Source organism: Echiichthys vipera (assembly GCF_963691815.1).
Source record: "Echiichthys vipera genome assembly, chromosome: X".
NCBI classification, from domain to species: Eukaryota; Metazoa; Chordata; class Actinopteri; order Perciformes; family Trachinidae; genus Echiichthys; species Echiichthys vipera.
The window spans coordinates 32,411,356-32,432,168 of record NC_139825.1 but is presented as its reverse complement, the minus strand read 5'-3'; the positions used below and the strand labels follow the sequence as shown (position 1 = coordinate 32,432,168).

The 20,813-nt window shown below is 41.4% G+C and overlaps 1 protein-coding gene across 1 annotated transcript in view; it reads left to right on the top strand.

Annotated features, from left to right (window-relative positions):
• Positions 1-1,160: 1,160 nt before the first annotated feature.
• dip2bb (disco-interacting protein 2 homolog Bb) overlaps positions 1,161-20,813 on the top strand; it is a gene marked incomplete at its 5' end in the record, with an annotated part of 39,477 nt that continues 19,824 nt past the window's right edge. The window contains 3 exons of the mRNA XM_083939925.1: positions 1,161-1,245; positions 16,595-16,666; positions 18,096-18,248. Coding sequence (XP_083796051.1) covers positions 1,161-1,245; positions 16,595-16,666; positions 18,096-18,248 — 310 coding nt within the window. The remainder of the gene's footprint in view (positions 1,246-16,594; positions 16,667-18,095; positions 18,249-20,813) is intronic.

Below are 20,813 nucleotides of genomic sequence, written 5' to 3'. Positions count from 1 at the left end.
GTATTATTTTGCTGATTTGTGTGGATATTTAGCCTTATAGATTGGATTTTTTCATTGAAAAAGCAAGAGACCTGACCTCACTAAGGGGGCCCCAATCACTCCATCCAAATTTTTTTAAAATGTCAATATTCATATTTAGAAAATAACCAACTTTGAAACATAGGCTGTATAAAAAATGGACGTAGCCTCTCCTTTGGGGTCCACTCTCTCAACTTGATCCAATCGTACTCACCTCACCTACGGGAGCCGCCATCTTTGACTCCTTCTCATTTCCTCTGACCAAAATAGGGCATTGATATGACGTTCGGCGGAGGGAGATACATTAGTCTGTCTGACGTTTACTGGATTAGCCACATTAGCTCCACCGCCTGGAAGTTGTGAATAATCACAGTCCAGGTTGAGATGACGGAGTTAGCGGCTAATCCTGACAACTAGCATCCAAGGAGAAGTGAGGGCCAGAGGCTAGCTGTCACTCAAGAGACAACACCCCTAATTATTCATTAACTTTAACCTCCAATAAAATAAAAATAGCCTGTTACAAAAAAAAATCCCCCACCTAAGTGTTGTCATAGAGTCCTAAGTAGGTTTTAGTATGCTGTGAAAATGGCCTGTTTAACATGGGGGTCAATGAGAAACTGCTCTATTGTGCAAACGGCTCCTAGTGGCCACTCTCTCAACCAGGAAGTCGCTGTGGTGAGGGCTTGCTTTGAAAATATCTAAAATGTGCACTTTTTTTTTTTTTTTTACATTTCACATTTTTTATAACATAATGATGATGAGCGCTGGTCCGAGGACCCCCGCCCCGTGAATGTTTGCCCAGGGCCCCAACAGACCCTAGAACCACCTCTGGGTGGCAGCAGGTGAGTCGGATGTGGAGGAATGCCGTTTCTCCTCCTCCAGCTGTAAAAACACGACAGCAGAGGGAGCAGAGAGCCTGCTTCATCCCACCGTCCTGTCATGTGACGGACAGACTCCTCTGCCGAGTGGAGTTGCTCACATCTCCTATAGTCATGGCGGTGTCGGGGAGTCGCGAAGATGGAGTAAACACCACCACCACCACCACATCTTGATCTATCCTGCTCTTAGCTCCATGCTGGACTGTTCCCTGCAGTCATCACAGATATCGCAAACATCCGCTGCAGGCTTCTGTGCTTCAAACGATGGCCGACCGCGGCGTTGATCTGTCGGCTCTTCCTAAAGAGGTCAGGGACCAGCTGGCGGAGTTGGATCTGGAGCTATCCGAAGGTAATGTTTCCGTACAGCGGGGTTTAATAGTTTGAGCTGCGGCTGTAATCAGTGCGAAGGGAAGTTTTTAAGTGCGGATCTCGTGTTTACATGAATCAGCCACAAACAGTCGTCCGTGTGTCAGCTGGGTGAGAGTGCTGCAGTGGATCCCGGCACGACTACAACAAATGATTAAAAACACACTGACCTCCTTTTTTCAAGCTGTCATTTATACATCAAGTGTCCTTGTTGCTTTTATTCTAGGCCTATACATACAGGCATTTATTTATGTACATAGCTTGCGTTACAAACTAAGGTCTCTATGTTATTGATCTGACATGTTTTAGACTGTTTTCTTGTTTTAATCCACATTATATATCTGCCTGCATATATGTCATCAATTGCTCATCACCACAGCTATTTAAGCATAAACACTCCTGTCGAGGAAAAATGGGTCAAGATTGTCATCCCTGAGGCCGTGTGTGTGTGTGTGTGTGTGTGTGTGTGTGTGTGTGTGTGTGTGTGTGTGTGTGTGTGTGTGTGTGTGTGTGTGTGTGTGTGTGTGTGTGTGTGTGTGTGTGTGTGTGTGTGTGTGTTCAGCCTGAGACATCAGTGGACACTAAATCCAACACTCAGCTGAACTGTCAGAGGTTGAACCCTGAAACTGCAGCAGATAGGAGGGTTGTTTGTTTTATAAGAAAGAGACTGTGGGAAATGGAAATATGGCTGTTATGCAAGTCTCCTCCTCACACTGTGAATCACAGTGCAGCAGCTTGATTGGTGCTGTGAAAGCGCTCAGGTGCCCGGGGGTGGATGAGTAATGTTGTGTTTCACATGGAGAGCCAAGCGAGCGGGGATGTATTGGCCACTAATGATGATGCATCAGTCCCCCACTTTTGCGCAAACAGATACCTCGAGATGTCCTGGCCATGTAAAAGAACAGGTGAAACTTAACATGACATGAGAAACTTAAGTGGCAACAGGCATCCTCACTGTGCACGTGTTGCGTCTACTTTCAGTCATTTGAGTTGTAGTAACAGAGGAGCAGTGTCTGGTATGTGTTTCTCTCATTCATGAAAAAGCAACAAATCTTTCAGGACATGTGTTTGAGGATTTAAGTAGACAAACTAGCTGGCAGTCTTTCGATTTGTTGCACAACCAGCTGTGGATCTCCATGGTTCTCCCGGCCACGACGACCAACTCAAGCTCAGGCCTTTAACGTATACACTACAAGATGTAAACATTTGTTATTTAGCAAAGCAATAACCCACCTGTTTACTTTGACTTCTTTATTTATTTGTCAAATTAACGGGGTGTCACAGAGTGGTGCCGTGCTATGCTTTGACCTGAGCCGCTGCAGAGTTGAGTGTGTGTGTTCTGGTTAATAATAGACACCAATTAACTGTGTGATAATGAGGCTGTGTAACGGAGGAGGGGGTGTTCACCCTGCGTTCAACTCATTTAACATGAGTTAGAGGCAGTGGATTATGGGAAATCACTGTGTAATAATCAAGTATGTACTGTACATAATAGCAACAATATTTATCCTGCAGCACGTACGTGTCAGGGATGTAAGGCAGGTATAATAACAGATTAATTTGCCAATCATACCAGTTTTATGGTATGATTGCAAAAGCCCTTCTTTTGTGTGCTTTTGATTTTGTAACTGTTTACAGGAGTCACACATTTTCAATCAAGTCTAGAGTGAAAATGTATAATAATAATAAAAAAATGGGCAGAACAGTCAACAGCCAACGTAAAACGAGTCATTACACCTTGTTAATTGTTTATTGTTAAAAGGAGCCCCATTAGCCATCAAGTTGGATGGGCTAATCTTCCTGGGGTCAACAACAACAACAACAACAACAACAACAACAACAACAACAACAACAAAAACATCACTGAACAATGATAATCTAAAAGCAGTAAAACATTGAAGACATCATTATAAAAATCCTCCGAAAATATTCAGAATAAGCTATTACAGCGTTACATTCATTACTATATCCATACAGTAACTCACAAAATTAAATAGTGCATTCTCAGATGGTACTTGAAAGATACTTTGCTATATATATATATATATATATATATATATATATATATATATATATATATATACCTGTGTATATATATATATACCTGTATATGCACCTTTTTGTTTGAATATTATTTTAAAAGACTGAAAACTAATATCTGTTTTAACATTATCAAATTATATTCATAGAACAAAAAGTTTTTAATGGCTGCATCTATATAGCTGCAGCCTATGATTATATTTACATTATATATGAATTATTTTCTGGTGACAATTGGCCATCACATTCAATTTACAGGGATATAAAATAGAGAAGATTATTCAATGGACTAATCGTTTTTCAAAATAAATGAGAAACCTGTCATCAAATCCAAGTGTAGAAGTAATTCGCTTCATCTTGTCTTTCAGGTCTCAAGGTAAATAAATTGACCCAAGTCAGGATTGAGGTGAGGTCATGAGACTTGTGCCCTCTCCTCTTTTTCTCTCTCCATCTTTGAGTACAGTCAGAAATCACCGACCATCCACGCACAGCCAGCATTATCGGAGCCTGAAAACGGTATCTTTTGAAACCGGGTCCCAGAGTGGGAAGATTTGAAAATGCCCCCCATGGTGTTGTCGTTGTCCTTGTTGGTGTATTTCTGTTACAGCACCACATCCAGGACTGACATGTGTATTACAGCGTTTTGAGTCGGTTTCACTGGTTTCGTGTGGATGCAGATATTTCTTGAGTCGAGGCTGTGTGGACAGAAAACTTTTTACCAGGGAGAAAAAAAGGTTGTGTTTAAAGGCTAAAGAGTGAGTGAGTGGTAAGGTGACACCCCCAGAACGAGTGAGCGTCTGCTGGGGCCACAGAGGACGACGTCGCCATTATTTGTAACTTTAGATCAGAGACAACTCTCTTGCTAATATAAAAAAGGCCCAGTACTGTCCAGATGCCCTGCGCCCGTATCCACTTCTTCGAGCTCGATGAAGTGCGTTCGCCGTCTGCTCAATGCTGACGGGACCAGGCGAGCAGCAGCTGGCTGACCAATGAATCTGAAACCTTCTCATGGATATCTTTTACATGGCAACAATCACCCCATTGTTGCCCGACACATGGGACTCCCCTAGCAACCAACTGAAGAAAATATGCATCAGCAGTTTATTTCAGAGCAATAGTTGGCTGCATTGTGTGTGTTTGTGTGTGTGTGTGTGTTTGTGTGTGTGTGTGTGTGGGCAATGTGTGTGCAAGTGTGTATATGAGAGTGAGAAAGAGAGCAACTCAACCTACTACTACTAACCTCTGTGACTGTAAGGACACAACGAAAGCCATTGAGGGGATCAAAGACTTGGTGATTTAGCCGGACTGGAATTTAGAGCACTGAACCACAACTGTTTAAGCTGCTCAGCTTGGGAGTGTGTGGGCATCGTAGTGTTTGCAGCTCTTGTATTTATATTGTGTGAGTGATTTCGTGACAATGACCATAGATGATCTGCTTTGAAAGGCTGCTGTTTACAGAAGATGTCAGGCAGCACATGGCATCGATCGTGTCTCTCACAGAGATCTTGAACAAGTACAGAGAGTTGGCATTAAATGTCACGTTCAAAGTTTTTTTTTTCCTTAGCTATTGTGTGGCCGCTTGTATTTACACATAAATGAATAAAGCATCTTGTAGATATTCTCTAAGGTAAGGTATCACCAAGATTTGGACCCATTTGAGAACTGAAAAAATGCAGTTGGCTCATTTACTTTAATGGAGCTGTACTTCGGCATAGCAGGGGACTTAAAACAACGCAGGGTCAGCAAAAAAGTTGAATCATAGATTCTCCATACTAAAGATACTGCATTTCACGCTGCTTCAGTGGAATTAAATGTTATGCACTTCCTGTCTCCTAAATGGACACAGCCTTGTTTGAAAGTGTAGGTAACGGCATGTGGAAGGATGAAAAGTTATACGATAATTTTACTTTACGTTAGCTTAGCTGTGTTCCCAGATCTCGCGCGTGTTTGTTTCAGGCACATCAACATGTCTCACACAAAGTTAATATTCTCCTGATTTGTCCCAAAAAAAGGAGAGATGTGGCTTGTGAAAAATGAGTTCAATATTTACTTCAGTGATTATGAGGCTAAGGGATCGGTCATAATCTGTGTTCACGTTCTCCTAAAGAGGTGAGGCTGTGATGAAACATATGTGATGCAAATACAGGAATTGACTGAGCTACACTGTCTCGCTTCTTAACCATCTGCATGCAACACGTAATCCAACACAATGCTACACAGGCCAATCACATACATGCAAGTGCACATTCCTGTTAGATTACTTTGTAACATGAAAGCTGCATTTCTACCGTTTCCCTCACAATGATGGAAGACACAATAGAAGCTGCTGTGATATTTTAAACAACCTAAATCTACCTAAACAACACGTCAATGCAGTCCCCTGCGCTGTCTTAAAGCAAGGAGGTTTTTGGTCCCCTACAGTCATGCCTCTATGAGGCTGTATTTTGGTGAGTGCTGCCTTTTACTAAATGCAGGGTCAGCATGCTAATTTGCTCTCAATTACAATGCTAACATGCTGTAGTGCTTACCGTGTTCACTATCTTAGTTTAATTTGTTCACATGCTTAAATTTGATAATAAGCAGTAAACAAAGTACAGCTGAGACTGATGGGAATGGTATTCATCTAAGCAAGGTATTGGTCACATTTACATTTTGACCCGGCAGTGGTGCTAGAGAGTAAGTTAAAGGATCACCAAAGTTATTACAATTAATTCTTGGGCAACGTGAATGTCTGTACCAAACTTCTTGGCAATCCATGCAATAGTAGCTGATAGACAGACTGTCACTGTGTCCCCAGAGGAATGCAGCTAGCATGGCATGGCGTTGAAAATCAGCACTCGTGTTGATACTTTTCAAATGATACACAGCATGCCATCTGCACAGGCCCTTTAAATGAGTATAAATGTATCACATCCCCAGTAAAGCACTCGGACAGTTTTGCACAGATCGCACAGCTACATGTAGTAACTACTCCTTCATTGATTGCCGTCTTGTTCTCTACTGTAACTGCCCAGCTGATAAGTGGATGTTTGGATTTTCTAGTGACTAGCATCCATCCAGTCGCCCGTCTGAGATGCTGCTGCTGCCGCTGCTGCAGAGAGACAGCTTTTCATCTCCGCAGCCTGTTCCATACTGAGAGAGAGGGAGAGAAATTAGAGATTACGGTCCTGCCTGCATCTCTCAATCTAGGTCACAGAGCATCAGGGGGCAACACGCCTGGCTCATTTAGCCTGTGAGTCACACTAGGCCAGGACTGCTGCTGGGGATCTCTCTCTCTCTCTCCCTCACCCACCCATCCTGACACCAACTGCCTTCTCTCTCTCTCTGTCACGCTGCCGTTATTCAATGCTTTACTTATTGACAACAATTCCATGAAAAGACTAAAACCAACGATGCATCAGGCCAACTATCAATACATTTCAACTTCACAACCTCGTCTGTCCATTCATTCCTGAAATGGTTCACAAATGTATTGATTTTTTTTTAGTGCATTTGTTTTGAGTATTTTCAGCCGTTACAGTAGCTGAATATACAGTTAGTGCGCTAGTGAGTATTTATGGAAGCTGGATGATATATATGGGATCAAGAGCTGAAACATCAATGAATCCATTCGACAAAATTAATCAGAAGCCAATTTGATAAATTTGTTGAGTCGTCAGATTCTTAGCACAAATAGCAAACTCTTCACATGCACTTTTTTACTGTTTTCTGACATTTTATAGTAAAAACAATTTAGACATTTAGACATACATTTAGAAAATAATTGCAGACTAATTGAGAATGGAAATAATTGTTAGTTCATTACAAAGGAACATGTCACCCAGTAAAGTAGCCCACTGTTGTGTATGTGGCGGCCTGACAGCCTGGATCAATACTGGTGCATATGACCTAAAGCGCTTTTATGAAAAAATATTTTTTAATTGTTGAAAGTTCAATTAAATGGAATTGTTTGAAATTAAATATTGCAAGTAAGCCTAAACATTTGAAACCATTCATTTATCAATCGTTATGTTTTTTGAGGATATTGATAAAAAAAGGGACAATATGAGCTGTTCTGTGTCTGTGGACATTTTATTGACACACAATTTTCTCAGTGTTTCTTCCTAGAACAGGTTTTATTTTTGTATCAGTAAAAGGTCTTCTTAATTTTTGGCATAGTCGCCCACCAGCCGCAGCTGGGAATTACTCTATATCAGGCTTTAGATACAATACTTGTTTGTAGGATCAGTTGGTTGCTGATATTTTCATGGGATTTGTTGACAATAAGAAAAATATATCACCAAATGCATAAATTAGGACTGATGGGCTGGAAAACACTGGCTGTGTGTGTGTCTGTGCACATGTGTCACTGCGCTTATGCAAGCAGTTATTCATGCATGTGTGTACACACAGCATTGACAGGAACAGGAAGGAAGCTGATTTACCCTGTCTATTTAAAAGCTCATTAACTGTTGGAAAGGAGCTGTACTCTGATCTCCAGCCAGTGCTGCAGGCCACAGACTTGGTTTTACACCACAAAAAGAAGGACTCTTCTGCCACCAATGTCACACAGAAACACAACAGGATTAAAAAAACAAAAAACATCTTATGTTTATATAACACCCTATGTGTCTAATTTCACCATGCACATGGACCCACACAGGCATAAACACCGAGGATGCACTGAAGCCTTGTTTACAAAAAAGACTGAATAATTTAGACTAGACTTGAGCGCACACCCGACACAGACACGCACTGTCGCCTGGCTAGCTGAAGCACCTCACTTTCAAGTCCATAGCAAACTGCAGGTGAGCTCTCAACCTCTTCTGGGTTTAAAGCTGGGATTCACTAAACCTTCTGGTAATTCAAATCAACCTTCCTCTGATCGAACTGTTCTCTTACTTCTGCAGCTGGAAGCTAAAATAAACAACGCAAAGAAATGACAGTGGTGGAGGGAGAGGATTAAGTAGTGGTCAGGTCACTGTGCTGTTCACTGAATTATTAAAAAATGCCAAGTTGAAGTAGCTGCAGTCAGACTGCATGTAGTGTGCGCTTCAGACTCTGCACAGCAGTGAGTCCACTGCCGTTTAATCCAGGTTTCTTCCTATCTTATTACATGTTACTGTACACGGACCAAACTTGTACTTGTTATTTGTCAGTTCAGGAGTAATGATTGTGTAATTGACAGTGCGTTAATATTTCAATAAACTTTCAGTCTGAGACACTGAGTTAATTAATCATCATCTATTTTGATAGCCTCTTAAATCCTTTTATCAAATGAAAATGTCAAACATTCTTTAATCCCAGCTTCTCCAATTTGAGGAGTTTCTGCTTTCTTCTGTTTAATATTTTTGTAAATTGAATATCGTCACCTCGTGCTCTAGGAACTTGTAAGGGCCATGTCAATTGTTATCACTCAAATAAATAACTGGCAGATTAATCAAGATAGAATTGTTTGTGGCTGCCTTAATCAAAATAGGACATCTTCATATTGCTTGTTTTTATCAACAGCCAAAAACTCAAATACATTCTGTTAATGAGAAAAATAAGTGAATCATCACATATGAGAAGCTGACACCACTGAATGTTTTGAGTTTTTCCTGACAAATGACTCAATTATCTGACTGACAAACAGCTTCCTTCTGTCAATGTATTTATCTCACTCTTCTCAGTGCTGGCCTTTTATCATTAGTGTGGTTTTACATCTCCCTCTTGCAGCACCACATGGACCTGGTTGCTATGGACATGTCCCATGTGGTACCCTGACGCTCCGCCCCCAACACCCCCCACCCCGCCCGCTTACACACACACACACACACACACAGACACACACACACAGACACACACACACACACACACACACACACACACACACACACACACACACACACACACACACACACACACACACACACACACACACACACACACACACACACACACACACACTTTTACTTTGTGAATTCTCCATGAAGCCTCAACAGATTAGAAAGGCCATATGTTGGAGCCGCATGCCCACTGACACAATGGAGCGTTCTACTAAGCTGTTAAAACCATTACAGGGGAAACATGAGGTTTCTGCTACCCCATCATAACATGTCGACAAGATGTACCGTTCCAAATTCTGCTCCAAATCTTGAGAAGACGTAGCAGTTTCTTGCTTGAATTTGGAGCAAAAATACAACCTGTTCACAATAAGGTGTCCGGGCACTCTTGAAAGTACGTGACCATATTGTATTTCCCTGACATCTCGTGATAAACCTGTATGAGTGTTAAAGAAGTTCACCCACAACTGATATTAATATAAAAAAAATTTCATACTGGACTTATTTCCTTGGAATTATTCTCTGGAGCAATTTTCTGAAACTAGTTTTGTATACTACATGACTGTATTACAAACATCTTGTTGGGTTATAATGCCTGTCTGTAAAAAAAATCTTTCCATTCATTATTTATAAATGCCTTTTCCCCACCTATAGCTCCTGTTGCGGTATATTCTCAGTGTTTTTGTGGAGGAGGTATCGCCTCTTTAAATTCCTTTTTTTGCCTTGTGTGCTGTGTTTGAGGTTGTTTTTTTCTTGTCCTTTTAGAGCGGTTGGGCTGGAACCGTGCCTCCATTGTGGGCCTGCAACGCACATTGAGACATTGTGTGTGAAAGTGGGCTGTGCAAATAAACTTGACTTGACTTGACTGGTGAATCTGCTCACTGGATCATCTTCAGTGACAGCGTCAAATAAAAAATAAAATGTATCGCTTGGCCTGCTCCACGATGTTTCATACCAGTGTGTAAATCCAACAGGAGAATATTCTCTTGTAGGTGTTATGTTACCCAGCTTTGCCACTAAGTGTTGGAGTGTGTGTAAAGTGTAGTGTGTCAGGTGTGTCTGCCTCGCCCTCCTCTTTCATTCTGTCTTCTGTGCACAGAGAGCAGAAAATTTCAAGGTGGAAGGGAAACACCGTCTGAGTCACTTCCTCTTTTCGGTTAACTCGCTGCACTTTGCTGTTGTGCTTTGTAACCCCTCTTATTACTTCTACTGGTAATAACAGGGGCGCACGCGCGTGTAGTCGCTCCCTGTTGGAGTTGAGTTTAACAAGTGCGTGGAGTGAAACATGAATCACTCTGTTACCTGAGTTGGCCACACCCTGCCTGTTACTCCAGAGGGAGAGAAAGTGTGTGTGTGTGTGTGTGTGTGTGTGTGTGTGTGTGTGTGTGTGTGTGTGTGTGTGTGTGTGTGTGTGTGTGTGTGTGTGTGTGTGTGTGTGTGTGTGTGTGTGTGTGTGTGTGTGTGTGTGTGTGTGTGTGTGTGTGTGTGTGTGTGTGTGTGTGTGTGTGTGTGTGTGTGTGTGTGTGTGTGTGTGTGTGTGTGTGTGTGGGCTCTAGGGTTTAAAGCACTCACCAATGCCTGCATTACCAGTTTTATTGCTTGAGTCAATATGTGTTCATGTATATCTCCTTAGAAAAGATTATGCATGGTGAAGGAATAAATAGTTTAAACAGGTACCAAGACAACACAATACCGTTTAGCATCTATCCATAAGTGCTAAAAGCAGTAAAGTACAGGGTATTTTACATAATGTCAGTTCAAATAAATCATGACAAAAGTTATATCAGGACACCTAGAGTATTTCCATATAGAGTAGGTCTTGACCAAACTCTGATTTATTTATGATGAACAGAGACCCAACAATTCCCCCTTGAGCAAACAGCAAGTTGTAACAGCAGCATCAGAAAACAGTGACTTAGAAACAGTGGTGATGAAAACCTTTTTGTGGGAGGAATGTGTGACAGGCCCTAGGCTGTATGGTGAGAGGGCAACTACCTTGGCCGGTTTGGGGGGGGGTGGAAACCAAGAGATGCATAGCAACCACAATAAAAACATTAACAACCATGAGGATAACAGAATAATTGTGGCAGTGGAAATACTAGCATGATATGAATAGTAACAATAATAGCAGTAATAATAATAATAATAATAATATTGATGATAATAATGGAAATATGAGTAATTATAGCAGTAGTAGCAGGAGACGTCAAACAGGATCAAGGCAGCACGTTCTCATTCAGAGCAATAGCTCAACTCTCTGTCTCCCTGTATGACAGGAAAACCCCTCCGTAGGTAGACCAGTCTGCCTCTGGTAGATGGGTAAGGAATGACCATATTTGGTTAGCTCTTATCTTATATGCCCAGCATGAGTTTAGTCTAGTAGTAATATACATAATGAATATAATAGACAATAAAAGCCGGGCCACACCGCACACGTCAGCAGCGTGTGTGCGTTGCAGAACCTGTTGCTTTCTATTTGGCGCGCTTGTGAACAGGTTGGTGCAGCCACACTGCCTGCTTGAGCAGCGTGGAAACTAACGTTTCGATGTGTATATGTGACATACAATATGCAGACCATTGAAACAGCTGTCTGTGGAACAAGTTCATTCAGTTGGCTGTCAAGGATATTTTAATTTATTATAAGGTTATTGACATAGAAACACAATGGTATTGGTTTATGTCATACTGGCACAGTTTTTTAGACATTTAACCGTCTTGACCTTAGCACAGATAAAAGGAAATTTTGGAGGCAGTGGAGCACTTTTTGTGACTCTTTCTAGTGAGTCCAAAGATACCAAAGAATATGTCAGGTAATGCAATGATGCAACCATTACACTGCATATAGTCTTGGGTTTGAAAGTTTCACTCAACTTAGACATTATAGCTGGAAGGAAAGTTTGTCAAAAGATGATTTTTACAATAAAGCTGCCTAAAGGGAAATAAGAGTAAAATATGGCTGCTTAGTGGGTGATTAAAAATGTAATAAGTTTTGAATTTTGTCTACGCTGTCATCCTGAGCATCAATCACACAGTAACCTGAATGTTCTTTTTGAAAAACTTGCAGTCCTTGAACTCTGAACTGTCTGCTCCTCCCCTGAGATTTTTGGATCATTGACAAGCAGACAGCAAGTACCCACATGCATAGAGACACACCTGCCCTGCCACATATGCATACGATTAGATATGATCCTACCTTTAAATGTCAAACCACTTTTCACTCTGACTATATATATATATATTCTACAAAGTGTGAGTACAGTTTGTGACAATGTTAGACTCTCTCTTATTTTCCTAACAAGAAAACTGCATTTGTTTTTGCCAACTCAGCAAGAAAACTCTGTCAGAAGACAAATATGAAATACTGTCTGGAACATACATGTGTGTCCTGTAGCTGTGGTCAGACTGTGTGTGTGTGTGTGTGTGTGTGTGTGTGTGTGTGTGTGTGTGTGTGTGTGTGTGTGTGTGTGTGTGTGTGTGTGTGTGTGTGTGTGTGTGTGTGTGTGTGTGTGTGTGTGTGTGTGTGTGCATGTGCGTGTGTGTGTGTGTGTGTCTGTGTGTGTGTGTGTGTGGACACAGTGAGTGGGTGATCTTTGGCTGAAGGGGATGCATTGGCCTGATAAGTAAGTGAGGCAGCTGGGAGGTTTCAGTGGGTTGTTTGTTCTATGGATAAAAATGTACTGGCTCTTGAGGCTCTGGGAAGGTTGATTTGGCAATAAACAACCCCCCCACCCCACCCCATGACAATAACACACTTGAACTCATATCAACAAATGCAGAGATGGCATGGTACTAAACAAAGGGGGTCCCATTTGTCATTCTTGGTTCTGGACTTTAATATGTTCTCGTCACATAACTAAAGTCTTGATTTTAACTGGCTAATTACATTTGAAGATCTGACTTGGAACTGTAAAGTGGTGTTGCCTGGTGGTTTATCTTCAAATCTGGCTGGAGTTGCCTGTTTTCTGTGAGATATCAGCTAGAAATACCTGTTTGATCATTTTTGGCGAACGGGTGGGACATGTTCAAACTGTTATCCTGAGAAAGCAACTGAGTGAGATGCGATGAGGGAGAAAGAGAGAGAGAGAGAGAGAGAGAGAGAGAGAGAGAGAGGGAAAAAGCAGGGAAAGAGAATAGGAGGTTGGTATCTAATTGCTATTCAGATGGAGTGCCCGTGGGGTAGAAGGAGAAAGCAGTCTCGCTGCGATTCAAATAATCCCAGGCTAGCGAGTGCAAGAGTGTACGAGGAGGCACAGCTTTGATGTTTTCTCTCTTCACACTGTGGAAAAATAAAGCATACCCTCCGAGGTGAATAAGTCTTCTTCGCCAAATGCATTTGTCAAACCGAGACGAAAAGAGGATAGCTGTGGCAGCTCCGTGAAAAGCCCGACTGTTGTACTGGTCGCTGAAATGTTTTTTATTGTAGTGACCTCCACCGTCAGGACAGACGGGTCACTGTGGGGGAAAGTGGGTTAATGAGTGAGGCCCTCAACACCTCAGTGGAGCCACGCTTTGCCTCTCAAGCAGGTCTCTTTGACTGATTCTCATCTTTGGTTTGGTATACTCTCATATACATTTTTCTCATATTCAAGTTGTCAGTTTTGCCACATTTTCATTTCCTGACTGATATTATGCAGCTCTCTTCACTGTAGCTCACTTATTGGATGCAGCCCTTTAAAGAGTTTTAACTCTTCAGCTTCTACTGCTGGAGCCTGGATCTGATGATGCAATAATAAAAAAAAAACCTGAAAACAGATGCATTTCAAATCATCCAGATGGAAGAGTGATTACTTTGAGATTCATTTAATGCCATGCCAGCCCCTCCCCCACCACTGACTCCATATCTCTCTCTCTCTCTCTCTCTCTCTCTCTCTCTCTCTCTCTCTCTCTCTCTCTCTCTCTCTCTCTCTCTCTCTCTCTCTCTCTCTCTCTCTCTCTCTCTCTCTCTCCATGTGTGTCTTTCTGCAGAGAAACTGCCTGTTCACATGAGCTAAAAATAAATCATGTGATGAGCGAGGCCAACTGTACCGCTCATGCATTACTTATGGAAGTGTTTTTTTTTCTGTCCTTAAAGTAGATATTGTGTTGGAGTGGGCTCTTAGGCTATATCCTCCAAACATGAGCAGCGCTCTCATTTCTGTCCACTCTACTGTAGTGTGTCATCAGTGTAGTGGTTTATCTGAGTAGACGTGCAAGAACTGCGATAGTTGTAAAGATGTTAGATCGCATATATTGTACAATTAAATATTATCACTCAAATATTGTGCATGTTCAGATTTGGTTTCATCTCACATATAAAGTGGTTTAGAAAATCTGACTAAACTGTTGACAATGAAACTCTATTCTTGACCTTGGGGGTTGACCAGGAGTCTTCAATCAGGAATCTTTTATATATATTCCTTTTTATATATACATTTATACATCATGTTTTTATGTTCAGCATAAACTTGGAAGGCACAGTGAGTCCCTAAGCCTTGCTGTATCTGTGGATACTTCAGTAGCTACCATACATTAAATGTTTTTGTTTTTGTTTTTTTCATGAAAAGGTAAATTTATCTTTGCTAATAATATGTTGGATTCTTTTTTTTTCAATGTCAGTATATCCCTACCCTCCACCAACATGAACACTTACTGTACCTACATACATAGGCCTCCATGCATATCCAGCAAATCAAAGCAAAAACAAGAAAAACAATCCTACCAGTAATACTGATAATATTTTTCATAATAATAATAAAAATAATAAGACGAGACAATAAAGGGGAATAGAGAAGGGTTATCATAACATCATAGCATCATAACATTACATAAACTGGATTAATAATAATAAAATATGGTATTTTAATGTTTGGGAAAAACGTGGTAAACAATAATTTGTTGTAGAATGCAGAATTATCCTTTAATATGGTGGTATATTCTTATTGCTATTGCAACTGAAGTCAACTATAACTCCCAGCCCCAGGATTGCACTATACTGTATGCTGTGTGTGTGTGTGTGTGTGTGCATGCCCAAAAATCAGTCATCTAATCTAACTCTCCTCTGTTGTGTATTTGGGAAGAGTTGACATTGGCAAACATCTTCAACCTTTCATCACTGTGCGTCTCCGCAGTCAAATTTTGTAATCAGGGATTAACTGTCAGAGCTCCAGGAAAGTATACAAATAGTTACTGCTGGTCACAAAATCAGACTGGCCAACATCATACAGGGTGGAAACATCCCAGCGTTGTTACACAGACAGCAGCAGGCTTGTTTAATCTTAGTTTCTTATTCTTACACATACTTTGTTTGAGAGCAGCCGGAGCAGCCTTTGGTGGAGATACTGAATGAATCATCACTGCAGCTCAGCACTAGAAAAGTGACTGCAGGCTTTCCAGATGTTTTTTTGGTACGTGTTTGAAAGTTGAACAGTTTTGCCCACAGAAGACTTTGGCAGTCACTGTCTCGCTTCAGGGCCAGCGGAGAAGCTCAGCTGGCCCTGTGCTCTGTCTGGTGGTGGTGGAGGAAGATGCAGATGGGCTGTCGCGCGCTCGTCATTTCCCTCATGTCCCCCACCTCTCTCATCCTCCGTTTATCTGTCTGTCTGTTTGCTCTTGGTTTCTCTGAATCCTCGTGTCTCTCGCCCACACATCCATATGTTTCCAAATTTAGTCTTGTTTTGTTGTTGTTGAGGCTGGAACTGAGCCACAGCCATCCCTGGAGATTACTGCAACAACGTTGTAAATCCATCTGTGTTTCCATCTTGTCCTATACAAAGTTTTTTCTTTTGTTTTTGTGGTCAGTAGTTTTTTTTTTTATAGTTATATACATTTAGATGCATCATATGGCTATGTAAGAGCTGAGAGGCAGGACGTAGCACGTAAGGACAATACTTTGCTGGCAGATGAGTTAGTTATTGAGGTTGGGTTATCCTCTAATACATGCAGAGGTCTCAGACTCCTTTAATAAAAGGAGATGTAATTTGCCCCCTGAGCATAATAATCCTTCACCTAAAAAAGAGCGACCCTCATGGGCTGCCACAAATCCCATCTGAGAGAACCACTCCCTGGCAGGTGGTAGGGTGATCGTTTTCTGTTCTGTGACTTAACAGTATGCTTTCTCTCCAGCTGGGATGTCTGGACCCAGTCCGACTGTGCTACAAGGAGGGCTTGATTTCACAAAGTTTTCTCCTCTCTGTTGCTCTATCGCCATTGTTGTGTTTGAAATGTGCTGCTAGATCACATCCAGACACACCAGAGAATGTAGTTCAGTCTAGAAGTGTTCAGTGTATCAAACTATGAAAATTATGCCCTTACTGAGTCAGTTTTTATTCTTAAAATGACACTTTTTAAAATCCAGAATATAGAAATATCTGTTATGTAAAGATGTTAGTGCTGCTGGCAATGTGAGTGAAATGATGTATATTCTAATCTTATTCAATATAAGTTGATTGCACTTCGCCTAATTGTGCCCAGTTGGTATGGGAAGTCACTCTTCTCTCTGATCTTTTACAGGTGACATTACACAAAAGGGCTATGAGAAGAAAAGGACCAAACTCCTGGCTCCTTACATCATCCATACTCCAGGTAAAAGAAATCACCTCTTTTGCTTTTTTTTTTTTTACCTATCTCTCTTTCATTTTCTCCTCCGGTTATACACAAAGGAAAATACCATGCCATGTCTGTACTATGATTTTTAGTGTCTTATTTCCATCAGTTATTTCATCCACTGATTTGGTATTTGTAAAGTCTGTTTGGCTGGAGTTCGTCATACGTATGCTGTATTTATAAAATATATATCTAATATTTATTTGAATTTTTATTTGTATAATATTTATTTGTATTTCATTTCATTACAGAATGATTGCAGGAAATGTAATTAATCTGTAGTTTGCAGTACATGTTATGTAAATACTGATGACGCTCACTGCTGCCTCCTAGTGTTACCATCTCTCTGCCCATCTCTCCTCATCCCACTGATGGTGGAGTGATGATGATGAATTATTAGCTCCATCTCCACGTGAAGAATCGGATGGTTTGATGACCAAGTAGCCGGAGGAATTTACTAAAAAATCTAACTGATGAAAATCAAATGTTTCCTGTTGTTCATCAAGTTACTGAATGTGACCGTGTCCTTGTGATAGGATTTCATCTGCTATTTTCTATTGGGATTGGCACGAATCACCCTCATCTGTGACCTAATGTAGCCGTTGTGTTTACTGTGTGCAGGCCTTTTATACGTGATATTAATATGATATTATTATTATAAGATATATAGCGTACAGCAATAGTAGAAATCACATTTACTGACATTTTCAAAGATTCCCAGTCCGGAACTAGTTTTTCACCACATGAATGCGTCACAAATGTCCTCTCTAGCAATGTTGACTATAACCAAACTGAAACATAATGTGCCCCATGATTGGGATTTGCACGGAAATTTCAGGGGTTCAGGGATTTTTGACCCGTGTAACACATTTCTTCCAAGTTTCATGAAAAGAAAAGTTTCACGAAAACCGTTACAGGAGTTGTTCTGCCATCCTGCTGATAAACAGACAAACCAATAGACCTCATTGGGACCAGAGGTGATAATGATAATAATAATAATAAATAAACAAAATAAACACAAGAGAAGGAAAGGCTGAAAGAAAAATACAAAATAACCAGCCAAATAAAGTTAGTCTAATTCCATAATAATGAAATCAAGGCATTTAATTGTGCAATGAATTACACATATAATGTTTGGTAATCAAGATAAAAAAGTCCCATATCAGATATCCTGTTAAAGTTAAGTACATGATTGTTCTCCAGAAAATCAAAAGTTCTCACTTTTAGCGACTCAGAAATAGTAAAGCTGTCTTTTTTTCTTCTTCTGTGGACTTCGGCTTTCCATCGATTTCAAAGAGGCAAAAGTTAAATTGGAGATCGATCGCTTTCAGGCAGCGACAGAAACAAGCAAATAAGCAAGATTCTTATGTGTTAATAATACAGTTAATGAATTATGTTTCTTTGACAGTGGAACCGCCCCGTCAGAATGCCGTGCAGTATCCTGCTCCCAGTTCCTCCTCCAGCCACGCCCCTCCCCCGTCCAGCTCGTCCCGTTACCGAGAACGTCGCTCCCGCAGAACGCATCGCAGTGGAGGAACCAGGGATGACCGCTACAGATCAGGTCAGAACTCCAGCATCAAAAAAACTACACTGGGGCGGTCGGTGGCTGAGTGGTTAGAGCAGTCTCCCCATGTAAAGAAGCTGAATGACCTTGAGGTAGCGGCACCCCCGCTCTCTCTCACCCCATTTCCTGTCTGTCCTATCTAATAAAAAGGCTTGAAAACTGCCAAAAAATAATCTTTAAAAAACAACATTCAGCTTCACCTTTTCCCCAAATGTAAAACACCTCTGATGCACTGGAGACATAATATTTTTCTCGGATAACTGTGCACCGTTGAAGCCCACATCGGCTTCACTTGTTGAGCCAGCCTGTTTTTAAGCTCAGACACTGGGCTGCTTCAAAGGGACCAATTAAAGCAGAGAGAGAGTGTGTGTGTGTGTGTGTGTGTGTGTGTGTGTGTGTGTGTGTGTGTGTGTGTGTGTGTGTGTGTGTGTGTGTGTGTGTGTGTGTGTGTGTGTGTGTGTGTGTGTGTGTGTGTGTGTGTGTGTGTGTGTGTGTGTGTGTGTGTGTGTGTGTGTGTGTGTGTGTGTGTGTGTGTGTGTGTGTGTGTGTGTGTGTTAGAGAGAGAGACAGACAGACGGCAGTGAAGCCCTGCAGCTGCGAAGCACCACAGTGAGGACCCCCAGTCTGTGAAAACAGAATGATTCCTCTGCTTGACTATGTGTGAGGAGGTTTTGAGGAGAACAGAGGGGATACTGATCTGGAGGGGAGAACCTGATGTTGACGAAAACAAAACGAAAACAGATCAGTAGAGTTGTTGAAAGAGCACAGGGCACGTGAGGAGGATGTTAGAGTGTCTGTTAGCCAAGATTCAGACGGTAAAAGCATCCTCCCTCCAGGCCGGTCCATACCCTTCTGTTTCTTTCCTTTCTTCCTGCTCGTCTTTTCAAAATTCTTGCCTCCCTCACGCTCCAGTATGCTAAATATCAAGCTGACAAATCTAAAGTCTGTTTGGCTGGAGTTCGTCATAGAAAATCTGTACCAGTAAGAGAATGCATTTTATCTGATTGAAGGATTCAGATGGAGATTGGGGAGGAGGATTCGACACAGAGAGGATTAGAGTAAAAATAGATTTCAAATTGAGATTGGTGCAATGTATCAAGACTGGACTGAGGGAAAGTAGTGCAGCATTGTCTTGGGCTATAAGTGTGCAGCGTAGAAGTAAAGTTTTGTAGGACTGACGGGTTGAAAGAGACGGCCTGCAGGAGAAGAAAATAATTTTTTGCCGTATAATGAGCCGTCCATTTGACTCTGTTCAGTGTTCTACAATTCCTATGCATTAAAAGTGCCATTTCATCTAGGCTGTCATCGGTGAAGTGTCTGAAGTGAACGGAAATCCGCTGAGAAAACACTCATACATAGGGGCTGATGTATTTAAGAGTACACATGGATTTGGATGAAGTCAGAGCTAATACTGAAACAATCAATAGTTTACTCTGTACTGAGCAGTAAATTGAGATTTCACACACATATGATTAATCATAATTTTTGTGGTTCACCTACAAGTGTAGTAAATGGACTGAATTAATGCAGCTCGACCTTCTGGACGACCTTCTTGAAAGGCCAGGACATCAACACAAGTCCGTAAGAGTTGTCTTCTGGAAACTATACTGTTTTTACACAATTTCATCCAGAAGTTCAGTCAGCACAAACAGACAAGCTATGCCATCCCAAGAGCTACGCTGCTGGCGCAAGTTTTAAGAGACCCAGCCTAAACAAATAATAAGAAACCACAAATCGCTGCAGTAATGAGAAACCGAAGAAGTTAAGGCCTTTATCTTTTTATGGCCTGCAGAGAAAGTGCAGAACAACCTTAATCTAAATATCTCTCCTCTCCTCAGGCTTCCTCCAGTTATTAAACAACCTTCAAAACTGCGTTCACCAAAATACAATATCGACAGGTTTGAGGCTGCTGCCTCTACAGTTACACATGTATGTTAATGATTCCACTTATTAAATGTGTAAACCCAAGAGGTAGGTATGAAAGATAATACCCGACTGTGCCTACGTCTCAGTGTTAATTGGAGTTGGTGTAAAACACATCGCTAGCCTCCCATAAACCCCACGGTGCTTATCGCCACGGAGACAGCCCTCATTCTCCCAGATATGTGTAAGCAGTTCTCCTGATGCTCCTGTGTGAGGGTGGACAATGGTGCGTTAGGAAGAGGATTTAGTCCCGAGAAATCTGTTCAGCAGAATGCCAGTTATGTAATTATGGTCCCCACTGCTGCTGTGTGATGAGCTGTGCTTGATGGAAATGGTTTCCCCTGAGTTAATAGATGTGATTTGTCATTTGGCTTTTGTTGCACATGTTTAGTTACGTAGTCTGAATGTGTGGCTGTTCATGTGGTCCCTTTTTAATTTGCCTGTGGGTGTCATCAAGTGAAAGTGTCTCTGCATTTATTACTGCGTGTAGGAAAATGTGTGGGCTAAAACGCAGCTTCGCACTCTCCTCCCGTTGTGGTTTCCTGATATTTTAATTAGCTGTGTCTTCATCAACAAAGCCTCACCGAAACAGACCTGAAATTATGCTGTCAAAAATGACTGGAAAGGAATGAAGCTGGT